Source organism: Mytilus edulis, chromosome 10 (genome assembly GCF_963676685.1).
Source record: "Mytilus edulis chromosome 10, xbMytEdul2.2, whole genome shotgun sequence".
NCBI lineage: Eukaryota > Metazoa > Mollusca > Bivalvia > Mytilida > Mytilidae > Mytilus > Mytilus edulis.
This window is the reverse complement of record NC_092353.1, coordinates 30,915,544-30,940,009: the sequence shown is the minus strand read 5'-3', so window position 1 is coordinate 30,940,009 and position 24,466 is coordinate 30,915,544. Positions and strand designations below refer to the sequence as shown.

The 24,466-nt window shown below is 30.6% G+C and overlaps 1 protein-coding gene across 6 annotated transcripts in view; it reads right to left on the bottom strand.

The window, feature by feature from the left end:
- Positions 1-5,503: 5,503 nt before the first annotated feature.
- The window catches only part of LOC139490884 (rho GTPase-activating protein 20-like), a 190,355-nt gene continuing 171,392 nt past the window's right edge, over positions 5,504-24,466 (bottom strand). For all 6 annotated transcript variants that reach the window (XM_071278006.1, XM_071278007.1, XM_071278010.1 and 3 more), the window contains 9 exons: positions 22,439-22,514; positions 21,942-22,019; positions 19,705-19,774; positions 15,955-16,125; positions 12,992-13,158; positions 12,628-12,789; positions 12,215-12,324; positions 10,032-10,366; positions 5,504-9,571 (listed from right to left, as the gene is read on the bottom strand). In XM_071278006.1, coding sequence (XP_071134107.1) covers positions 6,657-9,571; positions 10,032-10,366; positions 12,215-12,324; positions 12,628-12,789; positions 12,992-13,158; positions 15,955-16,125; positions 19,705-19,774; positions 21,942-22,019; positions 22,439-22,514 — 4,084 coding nt within the window. In that variant the 3' untranslated portion in view covers positions 5,504-6,656. The remainder of the gene's footprint in view (positions 9,572-10,031; positions 10,367-12,214; positions 12,325-12,627; positions 12,790-12,991; positions 13,159-15,954; positions 16,126-19,704; positions 19,775-21,941; positions 22,020-22,438; positions 22,515-24,466) is intronic.

The window sequence follows — 24,466 nt, the reverse complement described above, 5'->3', positions numbered from 1 at the left end:
CACAGATGTATACCCACTATATCACGGCCGACACTCGGCTAACCGAGAGATTGGTCGGTTAATCTATATTGAGTATGCGGCTATATCGGCAGTGGGTCTGTTAATCGGGTTGGCTATACGTCTGTTAAGAGTAAAACGCACAATTTAATGTTAAACTCGATCAAATATACAGATTTTTGGCATATTATAAGAATTAAATCAAAAAAAGAAAAGTGTCTGACAAAATGATATCTATCAAAGAACATTTTCCACCTTTAAAAACATTTCATAGTCTGCGCAGTTTTCAGTAAAAGTAAAAGGCGTCGCGCAAGTATGTAGTATTTATGATTACACGCATAGCAATTTTTTAATAAAAGGCGAAACAAACAATTTTAGATATCATTTAAAAGACACAAAATACTACTTTGGTTCTTAAATATAAATTGACATTAGTAAATATTTCATAATTGTAATATAACGTGAGTAATACCACGTTTTAGTGAAAATTATGTGAATAAAGTCTGTTAATGGGTTGGACAATTGAAATTGTGTCAGTTAAGAGTTATTTAGCCACGAAAATAGTTGTGCTACCTTTATATTTTCCCATTGAAAATGTTAAAAATGAGATGTTCTTGAGTAAAAAAAAAAATATTGTAAGGGTTCCGCGGAACCCAGTGTCTCGCCTACTTTTGTTGTAAATCGCAGGCTCAACAAAAATGAAGAAAAAAATCAATAAAATTATTCCTCTTGATACTATCTAATGATTGTAAGAAGCTTCTGTCCAAGTTTAGTAAAAATTTAGGATAGTGAATGAATCTAATAAATGTTTTGAAAACTTTAACTGCAGACTGTATGTAATGTAAACTGGAAGAAAATCTAAGTCCATTTAAAAGTAAAATACAGAATAAATGGAGTTATCTTTTTACAATATTTACTTCTGGATACTATCTTATGATCATAAATAAGCTTCTGTCCAAGTTTGGTACAAACCCAGGATAGTTTAAGAAAGTTATTAAATTTTTAAAAACTTTAACCACAGAGTGAATGTAATGTTTCCCCGCAGAAAAACTAAGTCCATTCAAAAGTAAAATACGGAAAAAAATGAATTTACTTAATTACAAAATTTACTTCTCGATACTATCTTATGATCATAAACAAACTTCTGTCCATGTTTGGTACAAACTAAGGATAGTTTAAGAAAGTTATTAAAACTTTTAAAACTTTAACCACAGAGTGAATGTAATGTTTCCCCGCAGAACAAACTAAGTCCATGATTTATAAGTAAAATACGGAAAAAATGGCATTTTATTTTTACAAAATTTACTTCTGGATACTATCTTAATATGATCATAAACAGGCTTCTGTCCAAGGTTGTTAGAAATCCAGTATAGTTCAAGAAAGTTATTAAAATTTCAAAAACTTTAACTACAGAGTGAATATTTGTGGACGCCGCCGACGACGACGACACCGACGACGACGACACCGACGACGACGGAATGTAGGATCGCTTAGTCTCGCTTTTTCGACTAAAGTCGAAGGCTCGACAAAAAATAATAATACGATGCAACACTATCCTTCCAGTAAAAGCATTTTTATTTTGACTTTCTTTGCATTTTACTCAAGAGTGTGTCACTTCAATATAGCGTGATCTGGGTTGGTCGCTGGAATATGCATGAATTTATTATTAACGATTTCAATCAGCCTTAATTTTTGTGTCTGCTCAAAGTAGCATGTTCTCAAATCCGATTGAACGTGTCTTTCTAATACAACACAGGGTACATATATAACGTGTTGTCGTTTTCATATGCACATGACATTTGTCACTGGACGTTTAGGTGGTACCCAACACTACAGGGAGATAACTCTGTAAAGTCAGTGATACGTTTTAATTACGTTGTGTTGTAAAGGGAATAATAAGCTTCTCGAAGATCAAAATTGGTGTTTGTCAAACTGCTATATATAATAACCAGTTAATTTGTTAATTTTTCTGACAAAACGGTTGGTTCAAATTTTTTGAAATTTTTATATTTCTGTTAAAGGTTCAAATTAAATACTTTGTCAAAATTTTATCCAAATTAAACGAACCACATTGATTTTAGTGAAAGTGTTCGGTACCACCTTAATCCTAATTCCTCAGCATCATCCAATTGTTTTTTTTTTCTTGTATTACTTAATCATCTGTTGTTTACAAATCATTCTAAAGAAGTAAATGGAAAGGAGCGAATGCAGCTACATTTGGTTGTATTAAAATTTAATTCATTTTATTCCGTTTAGTTCCTTTTCTACATATGTGCAGAGGAGAACTGCAGGTGTCCACATGTAAACGTCAAGCATTTGTCACCAATATGAGTACATCGCAATCCGTTACTGTTTCAACACCCAGGGGGTTTCATGTCTTTATTCTTAAACAATTTGTTTTCTTCTTTTTTTAGCAATGCATCACTCTCTACTGTCCTTATCTTTTATTTTGTATTCTGTATCTCCATCCAGATTCTCGTATATACCATGAGGGTACGGATTGGGGGGGGGGGGGGGGATGTTGTTTATTTCTATATTCTTTAAATGGTTATGTTACTTTTCTCTACATTTTATTTATCTTACCCATTATTCTTTCTCTATTCTTTATATTTAGGCATCCCAATATACTGATGTTTAGTTACATTACGACGTTAATCTCTGATTTATATACTGGTTACCAATGTAGATGACAAATTGGTGTCATTCATGACAATTAAACAGAATGCGACCATTCTCGGATAAAATCAATTTTACTTTAATTTAACACTTTTTGAAACCATTTTTATCAATTTTCAATATCCATTGCCTACATTGTTATTGTTCGTGTGTTTTGTTCCGTATATTTTACATTCCATTGCTCATGTTTTGTTTCCGTATATATTTTATGTTCCATTGCTCAAGTGTTGTTTCCGTATATTTTAGCCGCTCGTCTTGAGCCTACCAAATGAACACACCATAAAGTAATAAAATTATACTTTTATTGTCATTCATAACTCTTAACAGACTAATTAACAGACCGGGTTTTATACATCCGACCCATTAACAGACCAGGTTTTTAATAAAGATTGATTTATGTCACCAAAATACAGATTTTTGTGTAGATTTTTCACAAAATGATATCAATTTGGTTAACACTCATAATGCCTGTCTTTTTTCGATGTTCAAAATAGTGCATGCAAGTAAATTCAACCCAAGTGTCATTTTGTGTACATTTTATGTGTGTAAAATGTGTATAAATTTACTGATGAGTTATTTGCCTTTTCATTTTATAGATCGTACATAGAAGCTAGAAAAATAATAATTACACCACTGGATTCAGTACATTGAATAGTTTTGTCAGACATAAATATTTTTTATGATAAACATATATTTAAAAGGTTATACAATGAAACATTCTGAGTTTTCAATGATTTTCTCGATAACACCTTATTAACAGACTTTAGCCAACCCGATTAACAGACCCACTGCCGATATAGCCGCATACTCAATATAGATTAACCGACCAATCTCTCGGTTAGCCGAGTGTCGGCCGTGTATATATATGTATACAGTTTTAACACTGCTTTGACTGGATCCTCTACATCTTCGTATCATACACATTACTCGAAATTATTGAACTTCCTAGAATTTATGACATTTCTTTATTGGTTAGTGCACCTTTTTTCACAGCCACTTTGGTTGGTTGGTAAAAAGGACATTGCTTGGGTTTTTTTTTGGTAACTATATTGTTTTTCCATATTTTTTTTTATGTGTGTTCTTGTGTGTGTAATGATATTTATTGTTTCTCAACTGACCGAGGAAATATGGGTTGTGTTGGTAGTCATTTGTTATGTGTTCCAGCAAGGTCTGTGGAGATTTAATTACGTCAATGTCATTATTTTGGTCAATTCAGGATTTGGTGCTGATGTCAGATTTTACATGTGTTGAATCATGGATATTTAAAAATTATAATATGGTATGGACTCATATTTGCTATTCTAGAAAGCACGTTGACCTCTAGATCACTGATCAGTGATTTGTTGGTGCTGTCTAATGGGTTTACCATTCTTTTATTTAGAAAACACATGTCCCATTTTCGGTCAGGTTTTTAGTCTTATCGGAACAAAATGATCTCATTTGTTCCTTCAATAACAACACATGCGAATGTTGATGCTCCTTAGTGCTTAAGTTGTTCTACAGAAGACTACAAGTTCGTTGAACATCAAAACACAGCAATATTCCTATCAAATCACATGGCTAAAATAGGAAAGAGGTATAATTGACAATAAGACAGCTACCCAATAGCAACGAAAAATAGCAACTACAGATCACCCTTTGACCCTTAATTAATAAATAAAAGTGTATGGTAACCTATAAAAGGCCTGGAGATAACAAAATATAAAACAATTCAAAACAGAATGCAATCAGACTTATTTTTATGAAAATAACAAACTAAAAACAACTTTGGCAGATATAAACCAACCACTTCTAGACTATAGTCTCTTGCCTTTGGAAAAGAACACAAGTAATGTGGTAGGGTTAAACATGTTTTGTAAGTGTAAAAATCAGCTGAAATGACAAAAAAATACCATTCTAAGAATTAGTATTACTGAAAGCTACTTCAATGAATAAATAGACCATGTTTTATCAGTACACCTGTCAGATGTAGTGTAAAGGCATCATAACGAAGTTTGGGAAAGCATGAACTTTTGCAGTTCCAAAATACAAGTCGCAACTGGTTGCAGGACCATTTTTACCGACACTGTGAGCAAGAACTAGTGGAGATAAGATTATCATATCTTTAATTGTGTTATTGAAACAAGTTGAAATGTGAGCTATTGCTTGCTAATGATACCTCCTAAATTTATTTAGTTTCTGAGTGATGGATGTGGAAGCTCATCACATAGAACAGAATGCTTACATGAAACCAGACACCAAATGTCAGGAACCTCTAATTCCTAGCTCATGATTAAAGTTCAGCACACTATATAGAATGCTTACATGAAACTGGAAGCTCTTGTTCATAGTTCCAGAAAAAAGTGCATGCTCGCATCATCGTGAAATGCAGATTTCTGGATGTTCTGATTTGTATTACATAAGAAAAATGTGACAACCATGTCATGGGAAAAACAAATGTAAACCACTATACTTCTTCCTTTGAGCAAGAGAATAATTATAGGTAATCCTTTAACCATGCCCGAAGGTATCATACTACTAAATATAATTTTCCATCGTTAGTCGATTGCTTTACTTCATACTGACAATCTTTCAAGTTATTAAATAGTTTTTTGTGCTTGCTGTTTTTTCTGTTAAAATAACCCTACAGTCTGGTTTCTTTTTTTTCTTTGTCCTTCTGTGGTTGACTTTTTGTTGTTTTATATTTGATTTATTGTATATGAATGTTGTAACTTTCCAACTTTTTGATGGGTTTTATGCTGTTATTCTGATCTATCTATATGTAAGAATTGTCACCGCTGTCTATTCAAATAAAAACAGTTGTAATCACAACAGACATAAAAACATCAAATCTTTTCATATTATTTTTTATTTTGATCAAGTTATGGTTTTCATGATGACATTTTGATACAAAATGTTCAGTGTATCAAAAGTAACAAATAAAATCTACACTTTACAGTAACAAATATCATCACATATAAAACCATTGCATCGTTTATATAATTGCATAGTAAATCATAGAAAATAGAATACATTTTCCATTATTTGCTTAATAGGTAACATATAAAAATACTATTGAAGTTCGATAAAAAATTTCCTTTGTATAAATTATATAGTAAGGACATTAATAATACGGGTATATAAAAATGTTGCTATTCAGAAAAATCTCCATGACAACTTTGAAATTTCTTAGTCAGTGCATGTTTTGTGATAAAAATATAAATAAATAATAGCACTTTCACAATTTAATATAAACATGCCATAATTTTTTCTTTATACTGTCTGTGTATAAAATTGTAATAAATCGTTATTTGTCCACCTTATATACTTGGCACTTGGAATATAAGAAATGCTACAAATTATACTACTTTTAAAATATGGCATCCCTTTCTCAATTACTACCAAATACAATTTGGGCAAGATTTGATTAATTTATTCACCTATTTACAATACACGTCAAAATCCCATCTGGGAGAAAAGATGTGAAGACTTTACAAGATTTCGACTTAAAAATGTACAAAACTACAAACAGAGCACTGTACACATTGATACTGTACAGTATACCACATTTTGACAGATATACATATATACAAATTACAAATGTACAATTTGAGTATTATTCTGTATTTATACATAAAATAGATATACAAATATTTTAGAGTATATCAACCATTTATATGAGGTAAAATCTGAGGTATTGCCATTAACCTTCTTAGTATGTTAACAATTACTGCATTACTTCCCTTTAATTTAACCCCCTGCCAAAGAAAAAACTTTTTTCTATTGTCTGAAACTTGTATTTAAAAAAAAAATCCTTAAGAACTTGTGATTTTTCAAGCATCTCTTTGATATATTTAGTTTTTAAAAATTTCCACTATTAATATGTTTTTTGTTTAACAAATTGAACTCCATCATACAAAACAAGTATACCGAGAAGAACATACAAAATTGTTTATGAATATTAATGGCATGATAGAACATAACAATTACATATATCACAGGCATTACACAAACGTCACTTCCGTATCAAGGTATGTCCACGATTCCTGATCTGATGAATTGTTAGTAGAATTTCTACGAAGTCCTGAGCTACGACTAGAAGTATCAGAATCATCACTGAAACTGTCATGGGCTTGTGGCCCACCTAAACGTCTATGTGACAGAGATGATTTAGTCTGTGGAATGTTTGCACTATTGTCTGTATTAGAACTACTACAACTACTATTACTCGAGGAACTCATTCGAGCATTGTCACGACGAAATGGAGGAGGAGGTTGGTAAGGAGGAGGCGGAGGTCGTGATTCACTTGAACTACTCACTGATGACTGTCCGGAACTGTTTGAGTTTACAAACACAGAACGCAAGTTTTTAACACTCCACGGTAAATCTGCAGAAGAGTCTCTCTTTGGTGTAGTTACGGGTTCTCTTTTTGATTTCCATTGAATTGAATTTTTAGATTCAACTTTAGTTGTCACATTAGCACCTGCAATTTTACTAGGAGATTGTTCCTGACTTTTACTACTTTCTCTAGCACCAGTGAAAAATCGTGGTTTAGCAGAGTCTCTTATCACACTTGTTTCTTTTTGTTCTACATCTCTAGAGTATAGATTTGAACGGTCCTGAGATCGTGAGAAGTCTCTAGATTTATATGAGTACCTTGTCTCCACTGATGATTCCCTACTTTGAATTTGTTCAGTTGAGCTTCGTTGTTGAGTTTGAGCACTACGGTTTTGAGCAAAATTGTCTGAAGCTTTTGGAAAATAGTGACGACTAACTACAGGACTTGAATCTGATCTATCACGTCGATACGGTGGAATTTGTTGACTCTCTGTGACAGTATCTGAGGAGCTATTGGATACACTAGAAGATGAGTAGTTCAACTGAGCATTTGGTGAGGAATTGCGACTAACCTCATGTATTCTCCTGTCAGTAGCTAGAGGAGACTTTTCACGTGTAGGACTCCTCCTGCTTAGTGTTCCAGCTTTATCTGATGAGTCACTTGCACTACGATGTAATGCAACAGGGGATAAAAGGCTACTATCCGGAATCAATGATTTTTTGGCTGAAGAAGTATCTAGTGAACTACTTTTGATTTGCTCATAAGCTTTCATAGATTCTTCCCAAATTTTCTTTGGGTCTTTCTTCATCAATGTAGTTTCCTCTTCTTTTCCCTCAGAGGAATCACTTTCACCCTCCTCCTGTTCTATTATTACCTCCTCTTTTCTTGAAATTTCCTTGCGGTCAATATTTTGAACACTTGGGCTATTTAAATGCTCCTCCATATATTTGCGTAGGGATTCTTCATACAATTGCTTTGCAAGTAAACTTGCTTCCTTTTGTTTCTGGCTATCTTGTTCAGAAATCTCTAATGGAATTCCATGTTTGAGCATAAAAGTTCTCTGACAAGCCTCATCATAAGATGGAGGCCTATCTGGTCGATTTGGTGAGTTTGATAAAGTTCTATTGATATCACTATCACTGTCACTTTTCACAAGAGGGTATGGAGGTGTGCTTAACTTTCCAATATTAAGTTCTGAATGATGAAATTCATGTTCCCTCTTTTGATCACTTCCTGAGCTATCGGTGCTATTTCTACGTACTTGTGAAATTATGGCACTGTCATGACTTGCACGCATTGGTGTATTGTCACGTTTTTGCTGTTTCTGGTGTAATTTCAATACTACACCAGGTGGCGGTGATGTTCCTAGTCCATATTTAGTGAAAGCCTTTAAAGGCAAATTCTGTCGAACATCATTTGCAGAAGCACTAGAACCATATTTTGTTTGTAAAATCGGGGACAAATGATCGTTTTCTTTGTGTTCATTAAATTCATAAGTAGAAAGCTCAAATCTTGGTTTGATAATGTCTTCAGCTTCCTTGTAACTATGTGACCCAGATCCTTTAGTCGGATTGGAAAGTTCTAAAGGAAATGATCTCCTCACTGAAACACTTTCCTTAGAGTTTGAATTGAACACTTTACGGGAATTTTTCGGTGAGATAGGTGGCGATATCAGAGAGTTCACATATTTTTTAGAGGGACTTGTCCTCCTAGCACTAGAATACTGACTGTTTAATGAATTATCATCCTGACTCTGTCGTAATCGATCACTACTTGAGCTACATTCTGAATAATGTGAATCACTTTCATGTGACATTTGTCCTTGTATAAATGAAGAACAAGATAATGAATGGGGAATTCCACTATCAAAAGAACTTCCACATGACAGTCTAGATGTAGGTGACATAGGAGGATTACTTTCAGTAACTGAAGCTTGTCGTGTCAATTTCCCATTTCCTCCTTGTGGAGAGCGTTGAGTTTGAATTTCAATCTCTGATACATAGCGTAAGTTATTATTGCTTGATTCCCTATTATTTTCATCTAGAAATAAATGAGCACCACTTGATGATTTGATTAATGTTCCGTAGTCTGATTGACGTAAAAATTCATATGGAGTTACCCGTTGATTATCGTGATCTTCTAACGACTGTAAAGACTCTGCTGAGGCTCGTTTGTATTTTTGATAGCCTTCGGCACTATAACTTTGATGCATTGTATTTTTAACACCTTTGGTCACTTGGTCCTTTTCAATTGAGTATTCACGCTTTTTATGTTTCCTGGGAGGAGGTTTAGGATTTTCATAAGTTTCATAGCTACGACTCACATTTTCAGAATGTTTTGATTTGTCAGAATCACGATCCATATATTGCGATATACTCCTATTATAATTTTTTCTGTCTGTTAAATTCTCCATGCTACCATCATCATCGTATAACTGAGCGTCACTTAAAGTAAGTCCTGAATCTCTGCTTAGATTTGAAGGTGATAAATGACTTTTGACAAGATTTGGACTTGAATCAAATTCTCCATATAGATCATGTTCTAGGCTATCCATAGAAGAATTATCCGGACGCATTCCACCTGTGGACAAAAAGAATAATGTTATTGAAATTTATTACGATACAGCAAAATACTCTAAAGCATTCAATTATCAATAATAATTTTTCTTACATATAAATACATTGCACAGCTTTCATTGTTGTTTTTTTTTATAATTTCACATTAGTTTTGTTGTTGACTATCTTCAAGTGTTAAAGTTCAGCTGCTTTAAACTAAATTACCCTAATCATTTTAAATCAGGAGTTATTTCTTTAATTCAAGGCTACATTGCAGGTCTTTCTTTTAGTAGAACTGTCTCATTGTATTGACTTATCTCCCTTGACAGTAATCTTTTTGTTCTGTTTAAGACTAAACTATGTTGTATAGCTTTTTTCGAACTGTATTATTAATTTTATGTCTTTTTTTGTGAAATTTCTTTTACTGTGATCTTATAAATAATATATCATTTGCAAAGTCTTTAAATAAAAGATAAATATCTTACTTCCAGAATCTTGTGTACTAAGATAGCTGTGTACGCTATCTGAATCGGTACTTGAGTCTTGTCTGATTTTCTGTTCATCCCCGAACAGACTTAGCGTTTCCAAGCCAAAAATGGAACCACAATTATCAATCAGGTACATTATTGCCTTATGTGGTGATTGTGTGGCCATTGGGTCTTTGATTTGCTCCTTAGACCATAGTATACTAGGTGTGATACACACAGCTAAATTATACGAGGTCATCATGTTTTCACTGTGTTTTTCCTGAACATGGTGTAAAACACAGATTAAATGTCGTAGAAGGTCAAAGTGTGAAGGTGGTAACTTGAACAGCAATCTGAAAATACAATTAAAATAGAGTTACTTCCCTTGATGCATAAAAAGCATAGTCTATTCATATTCAAAGTTACTTCATGAGCTTTACCAAGGATTTGTATAGTAAAATTCTTGGTTTAACTAATTTTTCATAAATTAAACAGTCTTTTTTCAGTTTTCAAAACTTTTAATTAAAATTGTTGTGTAGAGATTTTTTACTTTGATTACCTTAGTCTTTCTTTTTAAATTCTATTTTATATGGTTGTAAAATTGCTTATCCATTTTATTACAGAATAAAATGTCTTTGAGATTATATTTTTTGACTTTGTTGTTTTTTACACACCTTTGCTATAATTACGTGTAATTATTTGATAATTACAATCCTCCTTTTGAGATCAAGTAACATTTATAGATCCTGTTGATCAAATCTTTTGTCACTTTGTTTACATAAAAGAACAGATTTTTATGATAACAAAAAATATCCATTTGTCAAAAGTAATAGCTGAGGGCAAACTTTTAAAAAGCAAAAAAACATTTTTCATCTTATTTTGTTTATGAGAGTTTTAATGTAAAGTTTATTTAAAATCTTGTAATGTACTGTAATGTTACCTATATAATTATCTTTAATTTTCTACTATACCCGAAGTAAAAGGGAGGATTTAAAAACTTGTATTATTTGATAATTTTGGTATTTATCTTCTTTTGAACGTCATTTTAAAACTATTGCCTTTTAAACTTACTTAAATCAAATGGCAACAATAAAATTAAGTTTGTTAGGTATGAAATTTGTCATATTAACTTTAAAGTTTTCAAACATTTCTACATAAATGACACTTTTTGAAATACAATAAGGGTGTAGCTTTTAACATTGGTGACATTTGGAAGGTCTCAGCATTATTCTGTGTATTTATTATGAATCTTATAAAAAGAACACTTCTTCAAATTCAGATTTAACAAAAGCAAATTGACAATATCAAAATACAGTTAATTTGCATATGATTATTCATTTACCATGACCTTTTATAACAATAATATAAAGATGTATCAACTTCATGATTTTTTTGTTTTTGAAATGTATGACAAATTGTCGCACATGGTTAAAAGTTGGTTGTTTTTTTTTATCAAAAAATGAAAGTCAAATTTTTTTCTATACTATTACAATATTGCAAATCTGACTTTTAAATTAAAGCTGAACAATTTATTTATGACTATTCATATGCTCTAAGGATTGTGGTTTTGATTATTTATTATGTTACTCCTACAAACTAAGGTTAGCGGAAGTAGCTAGGTCCTCCAGGCGGTCGTCAATGATATTGATCAGTATACCCTTATCCAATGATCCATGTTTAGCGTAATTAAATTAAAACCAAATTTTGAAATTCACTCCCTTTAATTACCTAATTTAAACCTAGTGACCTGCTGAACAGGTATGGGTAAGGTCAGTTGGGTCAAATGATTTTATCGACATTGACAAATGTCAACAACTTGACATACCTGAAATTGACACCCCATTTTAACACCAATTTTCGTGTTTACTTTTTGTAAAAATGTACAATTTTTAACATTAAATGAAGCAGAATAAATTTAATAATTGCTAACGCTATGTAAAATTACAACAACTAGATTTTTAATATAATTGAAGGTCACTGGTAGTAATGTTTTTAATATACATTTTGCATGTCCAATCTCATTTTGAAACGTTTTATAACGGGGGAAAGTTTCCCCATAAGTTTCAATCTTTACAAAACTTAAAAGAATTTTATACCAATTTCCAAAATATCAATTTATTTATAAGCCAAATTATTTCCATTTTTTTCAACTGTCCCTCCCCCTTTTTACCAATTTTGTGTTTAAGTACTGCTGTACTTACTGTTTAACTTTGTTCATTTTTGCCGAGGAGTCATCCTGCTCACTAAGGGCTACCCATTCATTATAATGGTCTTCCAATAACAGACAACGAGGTAGATTCCTTAAATAATCCTGAAAAAAAATATACATTCATCAATTCAATACTCTCTTCATTGATAATTGTAAGATGACCATCCGATTATTAAAGTTTAAAATACAAGTGATTCCCTTATCAACCTTATACTTGTTTTTTTTTAATGAAAAGCTCTTATTTACAAAGTTGTAAATTAAGTTTTCATATGTGCATTCAATATTTTTAGATTTTTTAAAAATAAATTCTTCTTTCGAAACAGTTCCCTTTCTAGATGATTCTATTGACATTTTTTAAATATTTACACTGAACTCCTTATTTTTATAATATTTAACTGACTATACCTTGAGTACTGCACCAACAACTAGAGTTTGTATATTGTCATCCAGACATTCTTCTCCTTCGTCCAGTTTGTCGTGGATTTCCTTACATTTTACAGAGTTTGCTGATTTCCTTAATATTCCTTTTGTGTATGGACCATCACGGTACATTATCCTGAGCAGGCACTAAAAATTACAATCAGAAAATATAAAATACTGACAATCATTTTTTGAGAATTTCTTCTTTGTTTTTTTTTAACCTTCTGCAAATAATACATTTCTTTGTTTTGAATCAATTTCTGTAATGGATTGAGATAAATTTTCTTAAGTTTTTCTTTTTCTCTTCCCGTAAAAAATTCTTTAATATAATCCGGTAAGTTTTCCTTACCATAACAGCTTTAGGTAGACCTCCATCTATGACCAAGTCATCTATAGGTCTTCCAAACAGTTTTCCAGTAGGAGAAGAATTATTATTTTTGTCATCTTTACCACGACGAAAAATACTAAATGGTGAACGTCTTGGTTTCTTCATACTCTTTCCTGAGGAGTTTTCATCTGAAAACATATATATAGGATAATTAGTTTAGAACAATTTTACCCAAAAAATATAATTTAAACAATGTTAAAATCACAAATTAAACATAACTTTATCATACTCTGTAACACTATGTATCAATAGCAACTTACCCAATTTCCTGAAATCCAAGTCACCCAAACTTTTGCTTTTATGAAGTAACTTTGATCTCATCTTTTTTAACGAAAAAAGTTACTCTCTCGAAAAGTTTAAATTCCAAAACACAAAAATTTAAATCATCCAAACTCTATTGACGAAACGCAGGAAACAATTTCCTGCCTTTTGCACCACAACACATCATACACAAAATGAGTAAACGGGGTAGGTAAAATGTCCGTGAATCATATTTATGTATTGGTCCTTGTAAGGGGTGATTAATTGTGTTTGGTTTGTACGGTTTACCGATATCAATCAATCTAAGGAAGTCAATTTTTACCTTTAAGGTATATATACACCTACGTAACTACAGGTAAATTTGACGACCCTTTTGATGTTTAGTTTCTATGAAGAGGTATCAACTATAATTTGTGTAAATAAGTCAATTACATCATTATTATAGTAACTTTACCCCCATGTGACTGACATTGTCAAAGTCATGAATGAAACTCTTACCATGGCAAATCCATTCACAGAAAAATAAGTGTTAATTACGTCCAAGTAAAAAAACTTACAATTTGTTTGAACACTTTTGTTAGGATAGTTTTGTCAATATCTTATAATTAGATCAAAATCACGAAATCTTTTAAAAAAATAATTAATTTGCATGTTTAAAACCCTAAGCTACATATATTTATACATGATGGTTAATATGCATGTACATGTACCTTGATCAAGTTCTATTTTTATGTTAGCATGACAAAACAGATTTTGACATCTATGCACAATAAATATTACATATTATAACATGCTTTGGACATGCAACTTGTCACAAATGTATTTGACAAATCACCTTTCATTCAATTTGCTGTCAATCTTTATGCATTGTCATAAATAAATCAAGAAATTTTTTGTGGAAAATATAATAAATTTTACTTGTTTTCAATAGAACTGCATGTACTTTTAATATTAATCATTATGAATATTTGAGTGGCAAAATTTTAATTTTGTACATAAAACTTTTGATCTCAATAGGGAGTACAAACATTCACAGAATTAACGTCATACTGTGTTTTTGTTGCGCTATATGAATATATTTGCATATTAATTTCCTTTGATATTTTAATTGATAGCAATTACAATTGACATTAATTACTTCATTCCAGGTATATTATAAAGGTGTAAAGAATACATGTACTAATTAGTTGAAAGTTGTTTATCAATAACAGAATTTACTTTCTAATTCCTTTCACTGAATGTCATCCTGGCTTTTTATTTAAATAATCCTTTATCTATCCATTGTGTGTAAATCTTTTAAGATTTTAAGGAGATTAACAGCTTCAAAGGTCTAAATTTTTAGGATTAGAACATATCAGTCCATAGTACAATTATTCTGTTATTTTCTTATTCAAGGGTCATTTGTAATTGTAGGTGTTATAAGCTAGATGAATCCATTCATATGAAATTGTAACCATGTACTGGCATCAGTAATGATGTCTAAATCTTAATGCCAAGACAAAATACAAAATTGCCAGACCACAAAAAACATAAAAAAATATACATGTAGCTCTTCATACTTACTTCATAATTTGACACATTTTTATTATTGGAAAGGTTATTATCAAAAAGTGCAATGAAAGCAAAAATACCATCTGATGCCATTTTCATTAAAAATTGTAAAAAACGGCTTTAAGAATTTAATTTATGTAAATAAGATTTCTGAAACTATAAAAATACTAATTGATATCCCTTAGACACTTATTCCAAAAAGCCTTCAAATATGATGACAATATCTTGGATACTTTTATTATAAGTCAAATTTTGTTGGTTGTTAACTAGCATATTTTTGCTGTTTATATACCTGCTTTATCATGCTTAAGACAAGAGGCTTTAACAATGATCTTTCACATAATATGATAAAGAGATTTTAGATTATCTTTGAGTAAATATTTCCAATTTTACATAAATATATATATTGTTTGTTTTTCTGTTAAAATCAAAGAACTAAATACTTATCTTGTTATCGCTATTTAATTTTTGACTTATCTAGACAAATTCAATACAATGTGATTTAGTCTAAACATAGAAAAGACAAAGATTTAAGCATGTTATGTAAATTTACGTCAGTGCTAAAAGATAGATCACATTTCTCACTTTCTATAGACTTTCTATATGGAAAATTCTTCTTTTAAAATTTACCGAGGCATTAAATTGGAAAAATTAATCAAAGATAATAAAATCGGCAACTCAAACAAAAGAAGTAGAAAGGCAAATCGTAGCACTACCCAACACTGTGAAGGACGGTGATTAAAGTCAAAGATTAAAAGATATTTTTGTCGAAATTTACTTCATGACTTTGTAGAAATTAAGTCGTTAAGGTGTTAATTAAGACAATAGGATTACAATATAAATTATAAAATGACCATTTAATTTTTGACAATTTTACACACCTGACTGGCATTTTTATAATATTTAACCAAGTTAGATTGTTATCTTTGAATACTGGTTGTGGAATATTATGTTGAATTTTACTACGATTGATACAATGTTTTAATTAAAGGCACATTTAAATATTTATTGGCACAATTAAGTAAACAGTATTTAAAAAAATATTAACCCAAATATGGCAGCAACTCTACCACATCCCTTCATACATGTATGTGAAAGTTAAAATTATCTACCTAAATTTGTCTTTTTTGTGGATTTCCTGTGCTTTAGAATATATTCAACATTGCTTCCCGCAGAATTCAGGTCAAGAATTTCTCCGTTTGATGGCAGGGAAACGTCTCCGTTCTTTGACTGGTAACTATCTCTCAACTGACTCATTTTAATACTGTATGGTAATTCATGACCTACAAATAAATAAGACAATAAATGAAAAAAAACCAATTTTGATTTCTCTCCTAATTGAAAAATCTCTACAATAGCACATGTTATTAAACTTCTTAATCAAAAACAAGTTTTTTTTTCTTTTTCTATAAAATTTTATTCTAATTATTAATGCATTAGTGTATGAATTATCATTTCTGAAAATTTAAACCTATACATGTATGACATGAGATGACCACAGGCTAAATGGCAGACATTTTACTTACCTTCATTCAAGAAAAGTAACATATTGTCATTTGAAATGAAATCCAAAGAATTGTCACAAGTGAAAATTAGCATGTCATTAAAACTTCACAAAAATCCATTTTCCTGCAGGTAGCTTTTTAATTTGAAACTTTCACTGTTGATTAAATTCTCTTATCAATATGATATATTTCCCAGTAAATAGATACTTGTGATGTTTACACACAATTTAACCCAACTACCTACTTTACAACCAAAAATTGTCAACCTGTGTTGACCTGAAATTTACATGTAGGTGGAGCAAAAAGTATTTCAACCAATCAAAAGACAGAAATACCTGTCGCTCAAATCCAACTATTCAGGTAACAAACAAGTGATTATGTATTACACAATTTTGTGAACCTATTATGTTTTTATCAAAATATTTTCACCCTTAGAATTTTTGGACATTTCAAATAATAATAGGTTACTCCTTTTGTTTTGTTAGAAAAGAATGTTGTTGAAATGCCCACATAAGGTCAACTAAAGTTTCAATTAAACTACAAACTGTTTGTCAACATATTGTGAATTTCGGTATTCTGTTACAAAATTATTATTTTATTTTGCATAAAACATATTCAATTTCAGGTTATTTAGTACTAATTGGCTTCACATCAGAATTTCTTCCTACAACTCATTTGCATAAATTATATTAAGGAGTATTTTTTCATTCTTTAAAAAGTAGACCACAATTGTTCGAATATCATTAATTAAGATCCATAAATAAACTAAAATTAATGTTTTAAGATATAATGAGAACCCATTTGATGGAATACACCTGGTTTGATAACCTAAACCAAATATGTACAAACCTTCCTGAAATAGTTGAGGTTGGTTCTGATGGCCACAGGGTCCAATTTTGTTTGTAAACAATTAGTTCATATGTAACATAAACTTGCTCAGAAGGATTTTCTAATTTTTAGCTTTCATTTGGAAAGGACCCAAGTTGCATATGAGTTATAATTTCAAATAAAATAGGAATAGATAGACCATAAACAGAAATTATTCAAAGACTACTTATATTCTTTAAAATTTAAGATATATGCCTCATGAACAAAATTCTTGAAATCATACCAATATTTTATGAGGGAATAAACTAAAATCCTTTAAGGACATATACATGGTTTAGCATAAATTCCTTTTAAATAACAGATATTATCTGCTACATCAACAAAATGTTGTTTTCATATTTATGATGAATGCCATTTAATTCTTATTTACAAATTTCTTAACTAAAAAAAATACCTTGCCACTTTATATTTTCAATCCGCAATAAATAACAAAGTCAAGCCCTAAACTGTCATTATCCAAATATTAAATAGTAAATTTCAGCCATTTATCAAGGTGATTTCAAATAAATGCGACCTATTTCACAGGTATATTTGATTTATACAGATGATTTCATACCTTTTGTACAGCAATCAGGTAAAAGGACAGGTATCTAATTAATTTCACTCATACCAAAATACTGAGTAACCATCTTACTTTAATGAAACCACAGATTAGGCTCTAAAATCATTTACAATTCACAACAAAGATAAAATTCTCTTTCTAAGTTGTCTAGGACTAAGATGGACATTAGCCTTCGTCTGTTATTGGTTTATAAAGATAAATAATCGGAAAGGAGTGCTCAAACAAACAAAAGTTTTTTTGTAAATGTTTTTTTTTCAATGAACAAAAATTTGATTGACAAAATATTTTGCAATATCCCCTAAGTGATCAAACACATTATGTTCTGTTGCACTTTCACTATAAGTTGTGTAAATATTGAAAAATCTTTAAAAATTATTTCATGTTATTCTTATGCTTAAGTTTTATTCATATTGTGCACTGAAAAATCCATGTTCTTCAATACTATCTCATATATATATGTTTAAAGTATTGTCTTTCAATTGTCCGATTGCCAAAAAAGTATGAATATATAAAGACGACACTTAATCCTAAAACACTTCTATATGCTTGTAGCTAAAACTTTTGGACCTTTAACAATACAATGATACTATCATAACAACAACACTTTGTGAATGACAGGACATCAAACCATAGACAACGCTTTTGAAAATTACAGGACATCAAACCATAGACAACGCTTTTGAAAATTACAGGACATCAAACCATAGACAACGCTTTTGAAAATTACAGGACATCAAACCTAGAAATTGTTTATAGTTACAAATAGAAAGACTACTGACAGGCACAAAATTTGAAACTTTTAATTTCCTGACATTTGTAAACATGTCGAGTGTCCAGTTCTTCATTTCTCAAGCACCTGATCAAACTTTCACTCTATTTACAATGTATAGTTTATTTCAAGAAGATACACATAATTCAAGGTATAACAATTTCAATTCTTCAACTGACCATCAAATTTATCCGCATGAACAAGCTTTGTTATGTTAAAATGAACGGTAGAGTTTTACTACAATGTATCAAATATTGCTGACAGATTTTCTTTTATTTACGTTTATTATCCAAAATAAAATGGAATCCTTGAAATGACAATAAAGCCTAAGAAGTGAAGGACATGTGTCAACTACTTCAATGTGACCAAATACACATTCATTTTTAAGAATAAAGCATTGGACAATGAAGTATGAATAAACATGATTGACAGACATTAAATAAATCAAAGAGTCAATGTTGATTATCACTGATACAGTATTGATACAACTTTCTAGCCATTGATACATCTTAAATTGTCTCCCTTACGAAAAAAGAACACACTCTGAGAATTAAAGATGAAGTTACAGAGTACTTATCTGTAACTTTGCTTTAACTTGCATTTCAAGGTAAAAAAAAAGTTAACAGAGCATGTGCCCTTTTCTGATGAAACTTTTTAAAACCTTTCAAACATTTTTAGAACTTATAATTCCAGAATGGAGTGTGAGTAAAGGCTTTCCACTTTTGAGATCGCTTATCATAACAAAAGTTCAAAAGGAAAGGAAATGATTACTGGATAATGCTTGCTTTGAACAAACAAATATGTATCCTGTCAAATACTTGGAAAAGATGTTTTTATTGAAAAAATTACGAAGGTACTATAATAAAATACTGGGTTTCCAAAAATAAAAGTTTGTCATTTTTGGTGGGGATGTATTTCAATCCTGTGGTAATTTTTTGTAACATATCAAAGCTAAATTATTTGTAATCACACCTTGAACCCTTAAAACAGAAAGTACTGGTTTCAGCAAGAGGAAATAACGTTGTCAATGGTTAAAAGTGAAAGTATTATATTTTATATTGACATAAAATATACCTACCATATAACCCAACCTTAAACAATATTATACCCCCATGAAGATAGGGACTGTCTTACTCACCAATAAGTGGATAGGGACTGTCTTCTTTACCATATCTCACCCACATCTGGTAATCCTTGGGATCGGAATCCTGTGGGGAGCAAAAACAACATGTTAAACATAGTCCGTCTGGTTCTCCGTTCACTACATATTTACCTCGTCTATGCATCACTGACCCATAAATACACACAGGAATGGTGAAATTTGAGGATTTGTAAGATATACACAATAGTTCGTATTCAGAAGAAATTGTGTAATTCGATGTAATGAAAGATATCAACATTGAATATGATAAAACGTCACATACTTTCTTTTCTGAAAATAATGACATAGGATTGTGTTCAGCGGCCAAAAATAGATTGGTGTTTTTTTACTCCTGATGACACAAAAACAAACAGATAGTAACTTCCAATTATTCTAAAAAAAAGTTCCTGTTCACAATTTTTTTACAGAAATTTCACTGCGATTAATATTTCCTTTTATCCTAGTTTCCTTATGATATAACACACAAGTTTTCTTATATCCGTCTACAGGTGTGCATTCTTAACTTGAGTCACAAAGACAAACTAACTGCATTATAGCCTCAACACAATTTGCCCAAGAGTTGTAAACATTAAAAAATATATCCAAATTTTGGCAAAGGTTGTAAATTTGATTTCTCTTTATAACTGATAACAGTATTTTTAATTACGATAAACGATAGGGCAAATTATAAATCTGACGACGAGATAAATAGTTTATCACTCTGAGATGATACTTGTACATATAACCATGATGTAATCGAATTCATTATCCCGTAATTGGTCATCAACGTCCAGATTAGAAGGTTGTGTACCTGTACCACATTGATAACAGTTTCTGCACAAATAATCAAATTTGACTTTTATCTTACGATGTCTGAAGTCACAAAGTATAAACTGTCCTTAATTCAGGTGTTACTGATTGACTGTGTCTTTGTCATATAGATTAAGTGGAGAAGTACAAAGTTCTTAGCTGTCTTAACTTGACATATACTAGTCAGATTCATACTCATAAAAATAAATGTAGAAAATATATGAGGTCAACATCGTATTTCTCAGGTACTTCTTACAAATAACACCACAATGTTGGTTATAAATTTTTCACCAGTGAAGAAAGTTTTTTTGTGCATTGTATTATGAAGTGTCAGAAGTTATTCTAAAATATCTTAAAATATACAGGACACTTTGCTAAATGCTGAAGAAAGAAAAAAGGAAATAGGACCTTATTTAAGTGTACAAGTGTACACTTTTCATATAATTTGATTTTAGCATTCATCATTTACATCATAATGAAAAAGTATGAAATAGTTGCCACTGGACATTGTACAAACAACAACCAATCAATCATTATTTACATGATGAGAAAACTTGTGCCATATAGAATTTTCTCAATCATTGAATGACATCCAATAGAAATTAAATACCTAAATTCTGAAATCACATAAATTTCCCATTCTAAGAAGAGACCAAAAACAAAATTTGTTTCTATTTAGAATAGCAAATTACAGTACCCTCAGTCAAGAAAGCTAAATTTTAACAGTACAATTTTGTATCTGTCCATTATCATTAATCGTTATCTTTGTCATCTGATTTCAATATCTATCCAAGTATATTTATGTTAAATGCAGCAACTATTTATATAGGGGATTTGAGGGGGAAAAAAATTACTAAAACATTTCAAATTTGTACATTTCATCCATATTAAAATCACATAAAATTGTATAAAGTGCGATTTAAAATATAACACAGCGTACACATCTTGTCTTCAATGTAATCTGTGAAACATCTGACAGTTACAAACCCACAGGGCCTCAATAATAATTGATCACTAACAATTGTGATGGCCATCACCGATATTTAAGGCAATACACAGATAAATTCAGTGTTTGTTTGTATACATAAATAGCCGCTAACATTATAGGTCATATTTTGATGGAAATTTTATGTAAATTTTGACAAAAAGCCAGAAAATCTCACAACCTGGTCACTTTATCAGTGAAACTTGATATGTGTATCCTTAAAATCAAAACATACATAATGGGTCAGTGGACTGAAATAGTCTCTAAACCATCTTGTCCAATGGTATTTCAATACCTGACCACTAAACGAACATAATTTACATATTTTATATTGTACCTACTCAAGGAATATATGTTACAATATTTGCTTTAAAGCAGTGGGTTTGAAAACATTTAAATTTTATAGTGAGGTAAATTAATGCCAATATGGTCTACTTACAGATAAATGGGAATGGGCCATGCATTCCTTTAGGACTTTTTGAGCATCCATATTAGTATCTACGTCAACCGTGCATGGCTAAAATAAGAAAACAACTCTTACAATACAATGATTACATCAACTAAAACATATATAAAAAAAAATATTTCCTTCACAAAATCTTAATGGTATTTTGAAGAATTAATTTTAACAATGAAGATATAAAACACTTACTTTTACCTTCCTGTTTAAAAGACTATGCATTGCACACAAATTATTCCAACTGAAATATTCACTCACTTATCCACATGTTTGAATCCAAATCATAATCACGTAAAATTAACAATATTTTACTTTAATATATTTTTAAAAGTGCAAAACAATACACATATTCTTAAATATCTGGCTAATTAGTATTAATTAAGTTAACATATGTCAATCTTCAAAGGTGCATAACTACCTTAATTGCTAATTTGTGTGTGATGTGTTTCACCTGTACAGGTAATTATATAACTCACCTCACTTATTTCTCTACTGACAACTTTTAACTTGATCACCCTTGGTTGTTCTTTCAATCTTTCATTTTCAATTTGTCTGAAAGAATAAAAATTCAAACATATCAATCTTTATTAGAGAGACCACTTCACACATTTCAGGGAGAAAAAAAATTATTTTTTGTAAAAACAACACATCAATCTATCTTTTATTCATTAATGTTTTATGTCAAAAGAAAAGATTGTCACTTTTCTTTATTCTAAACAAACAAGTATACAATATCATCATTTATAAAAACAAATCACAGGATGTAAATTATCCATCATAGCTATTTGTTTGTACTTATATCTATTTCTGCAAACCAAGAGGCCACAAGGAGTCATGCAGAAATGCTTGCCTGGGTATGTTTAATGGCCTACTGTGTACTATTGTAACAAACTGCACTAAAACTAATGTAACATTAAGGAATTTTAACCATGAACAATGTTAAGCCAGACTTTATTTTCTACCCTCCCCCATTTTCAATTATGTCTGTGCCTTTTCCGTCAATAGAGAGGAAGGTTCAAAGGGAAAATCTTTCAATTTGTACTTTGGAAGTTCATATTTGACAACAGCCTAAAATTATGTAAGCAACTCAGACTGGTCAGGTGTGCTATTTTTATCTGTCATGCATTACACCTGTTTCGGAAGCTTGGGGTCAGGTGAGCTACTTTTATCTGTAATGCAGAACACCTGTTGTGGAAAATCTTTATAGATGTTTTAATATCAGAAATGCATAAATTACATAAAGTACATTTCCATATCATTAAGATTTGCATTTAATCAACATGTAAACAGGACCAAAAGACAGATGGTTTGTTAAGATAGAAAAGTTAGTACTCTTACTGAACCTGTGGATTGCTCAGCAGAACTCTATTATTAACTGAACCAGTGTGAATCAAGGGTTCAAGGAAAAGTCTGGTGTAAATATGTAAAGTTTTAAAACTTGTGGTGAAAGTAGTGTGGCATCCTTTTAGGTTATTTTTTTATTTTTTGATCAGTGACAATGTACCCTTTTTATCCCCCACTCTAAGATAGTTCTTATTTGCCAGCTGAACAAAAAAAAAACAACATCTTACTGTGGATTCATTTATTTTCGGGGGTACCAATTTTTTCGTGGATTTAGGAAAACTTAACATATTCATGGATATCAAAATTCATGGTTTTGGCAATATTTGCATACTTTCCATAAGAAAATCTGTTTTTCGTTGAACATTTTAATACAAGGTTCCCCTGTACCCACAAAATCAACAAAAATTGGTATCCAACGAATATTAATGAATCCACAGTACTTTATACATTTATAGAATTCAAGTTTCCCAAGCAAAGTACATCTTATTTACAATTACAGAGAAGAAGAAAAATCTCAATCAAAATGACTTCTTACTCTGTACAAATTTTCTTAAAGAAAGTTTTAAAAAATCTTGAAAGCCATATAGACAAGGATTAAAAAGAAATCTCATATTTTTTTTCCATAAGTTTATAGGTTGAGATTATTTTTTGTTTTTGTTTCAAATAAAAAATCTAGACTCCCGGATGTTTTTAACAAAATAAAAATAAGTTAAGTATAGTGCCAAAAAAAGTTCAAACTTGTAATTCACCCAACAAACAAAATAGATTTCAATCCTGGACATTTATTTCTCCTCATTATTGTTTTTTGTTCCTTACAGAAGATCTGGTGGTTGACATTTATTAAGGTTTAAATGTTTTGTTACCAAATTAAGTCTGTATTTTGACATTGCGAAGCATATTGAGGAACTATGATTCATTATTACATGTTCTGAATCTGTATTTCCTTGTTTGTTTGTGTCCGTAATTTGTCTTTCTTATTCATAAGCATGATATAGCAAGGTCTCCAAAGATATTATTGAACTTGTTATTTTTCTTTCTTATTTCCTCTTCTTTATGCTTCCATATTGAAAACAGTTTTGTTTTTGTTTTATAAAGCAACCAAAGTTACATACAATGATTACACAAAATTTTTACACTCAGTCTTTTTAAGCCATCCTATT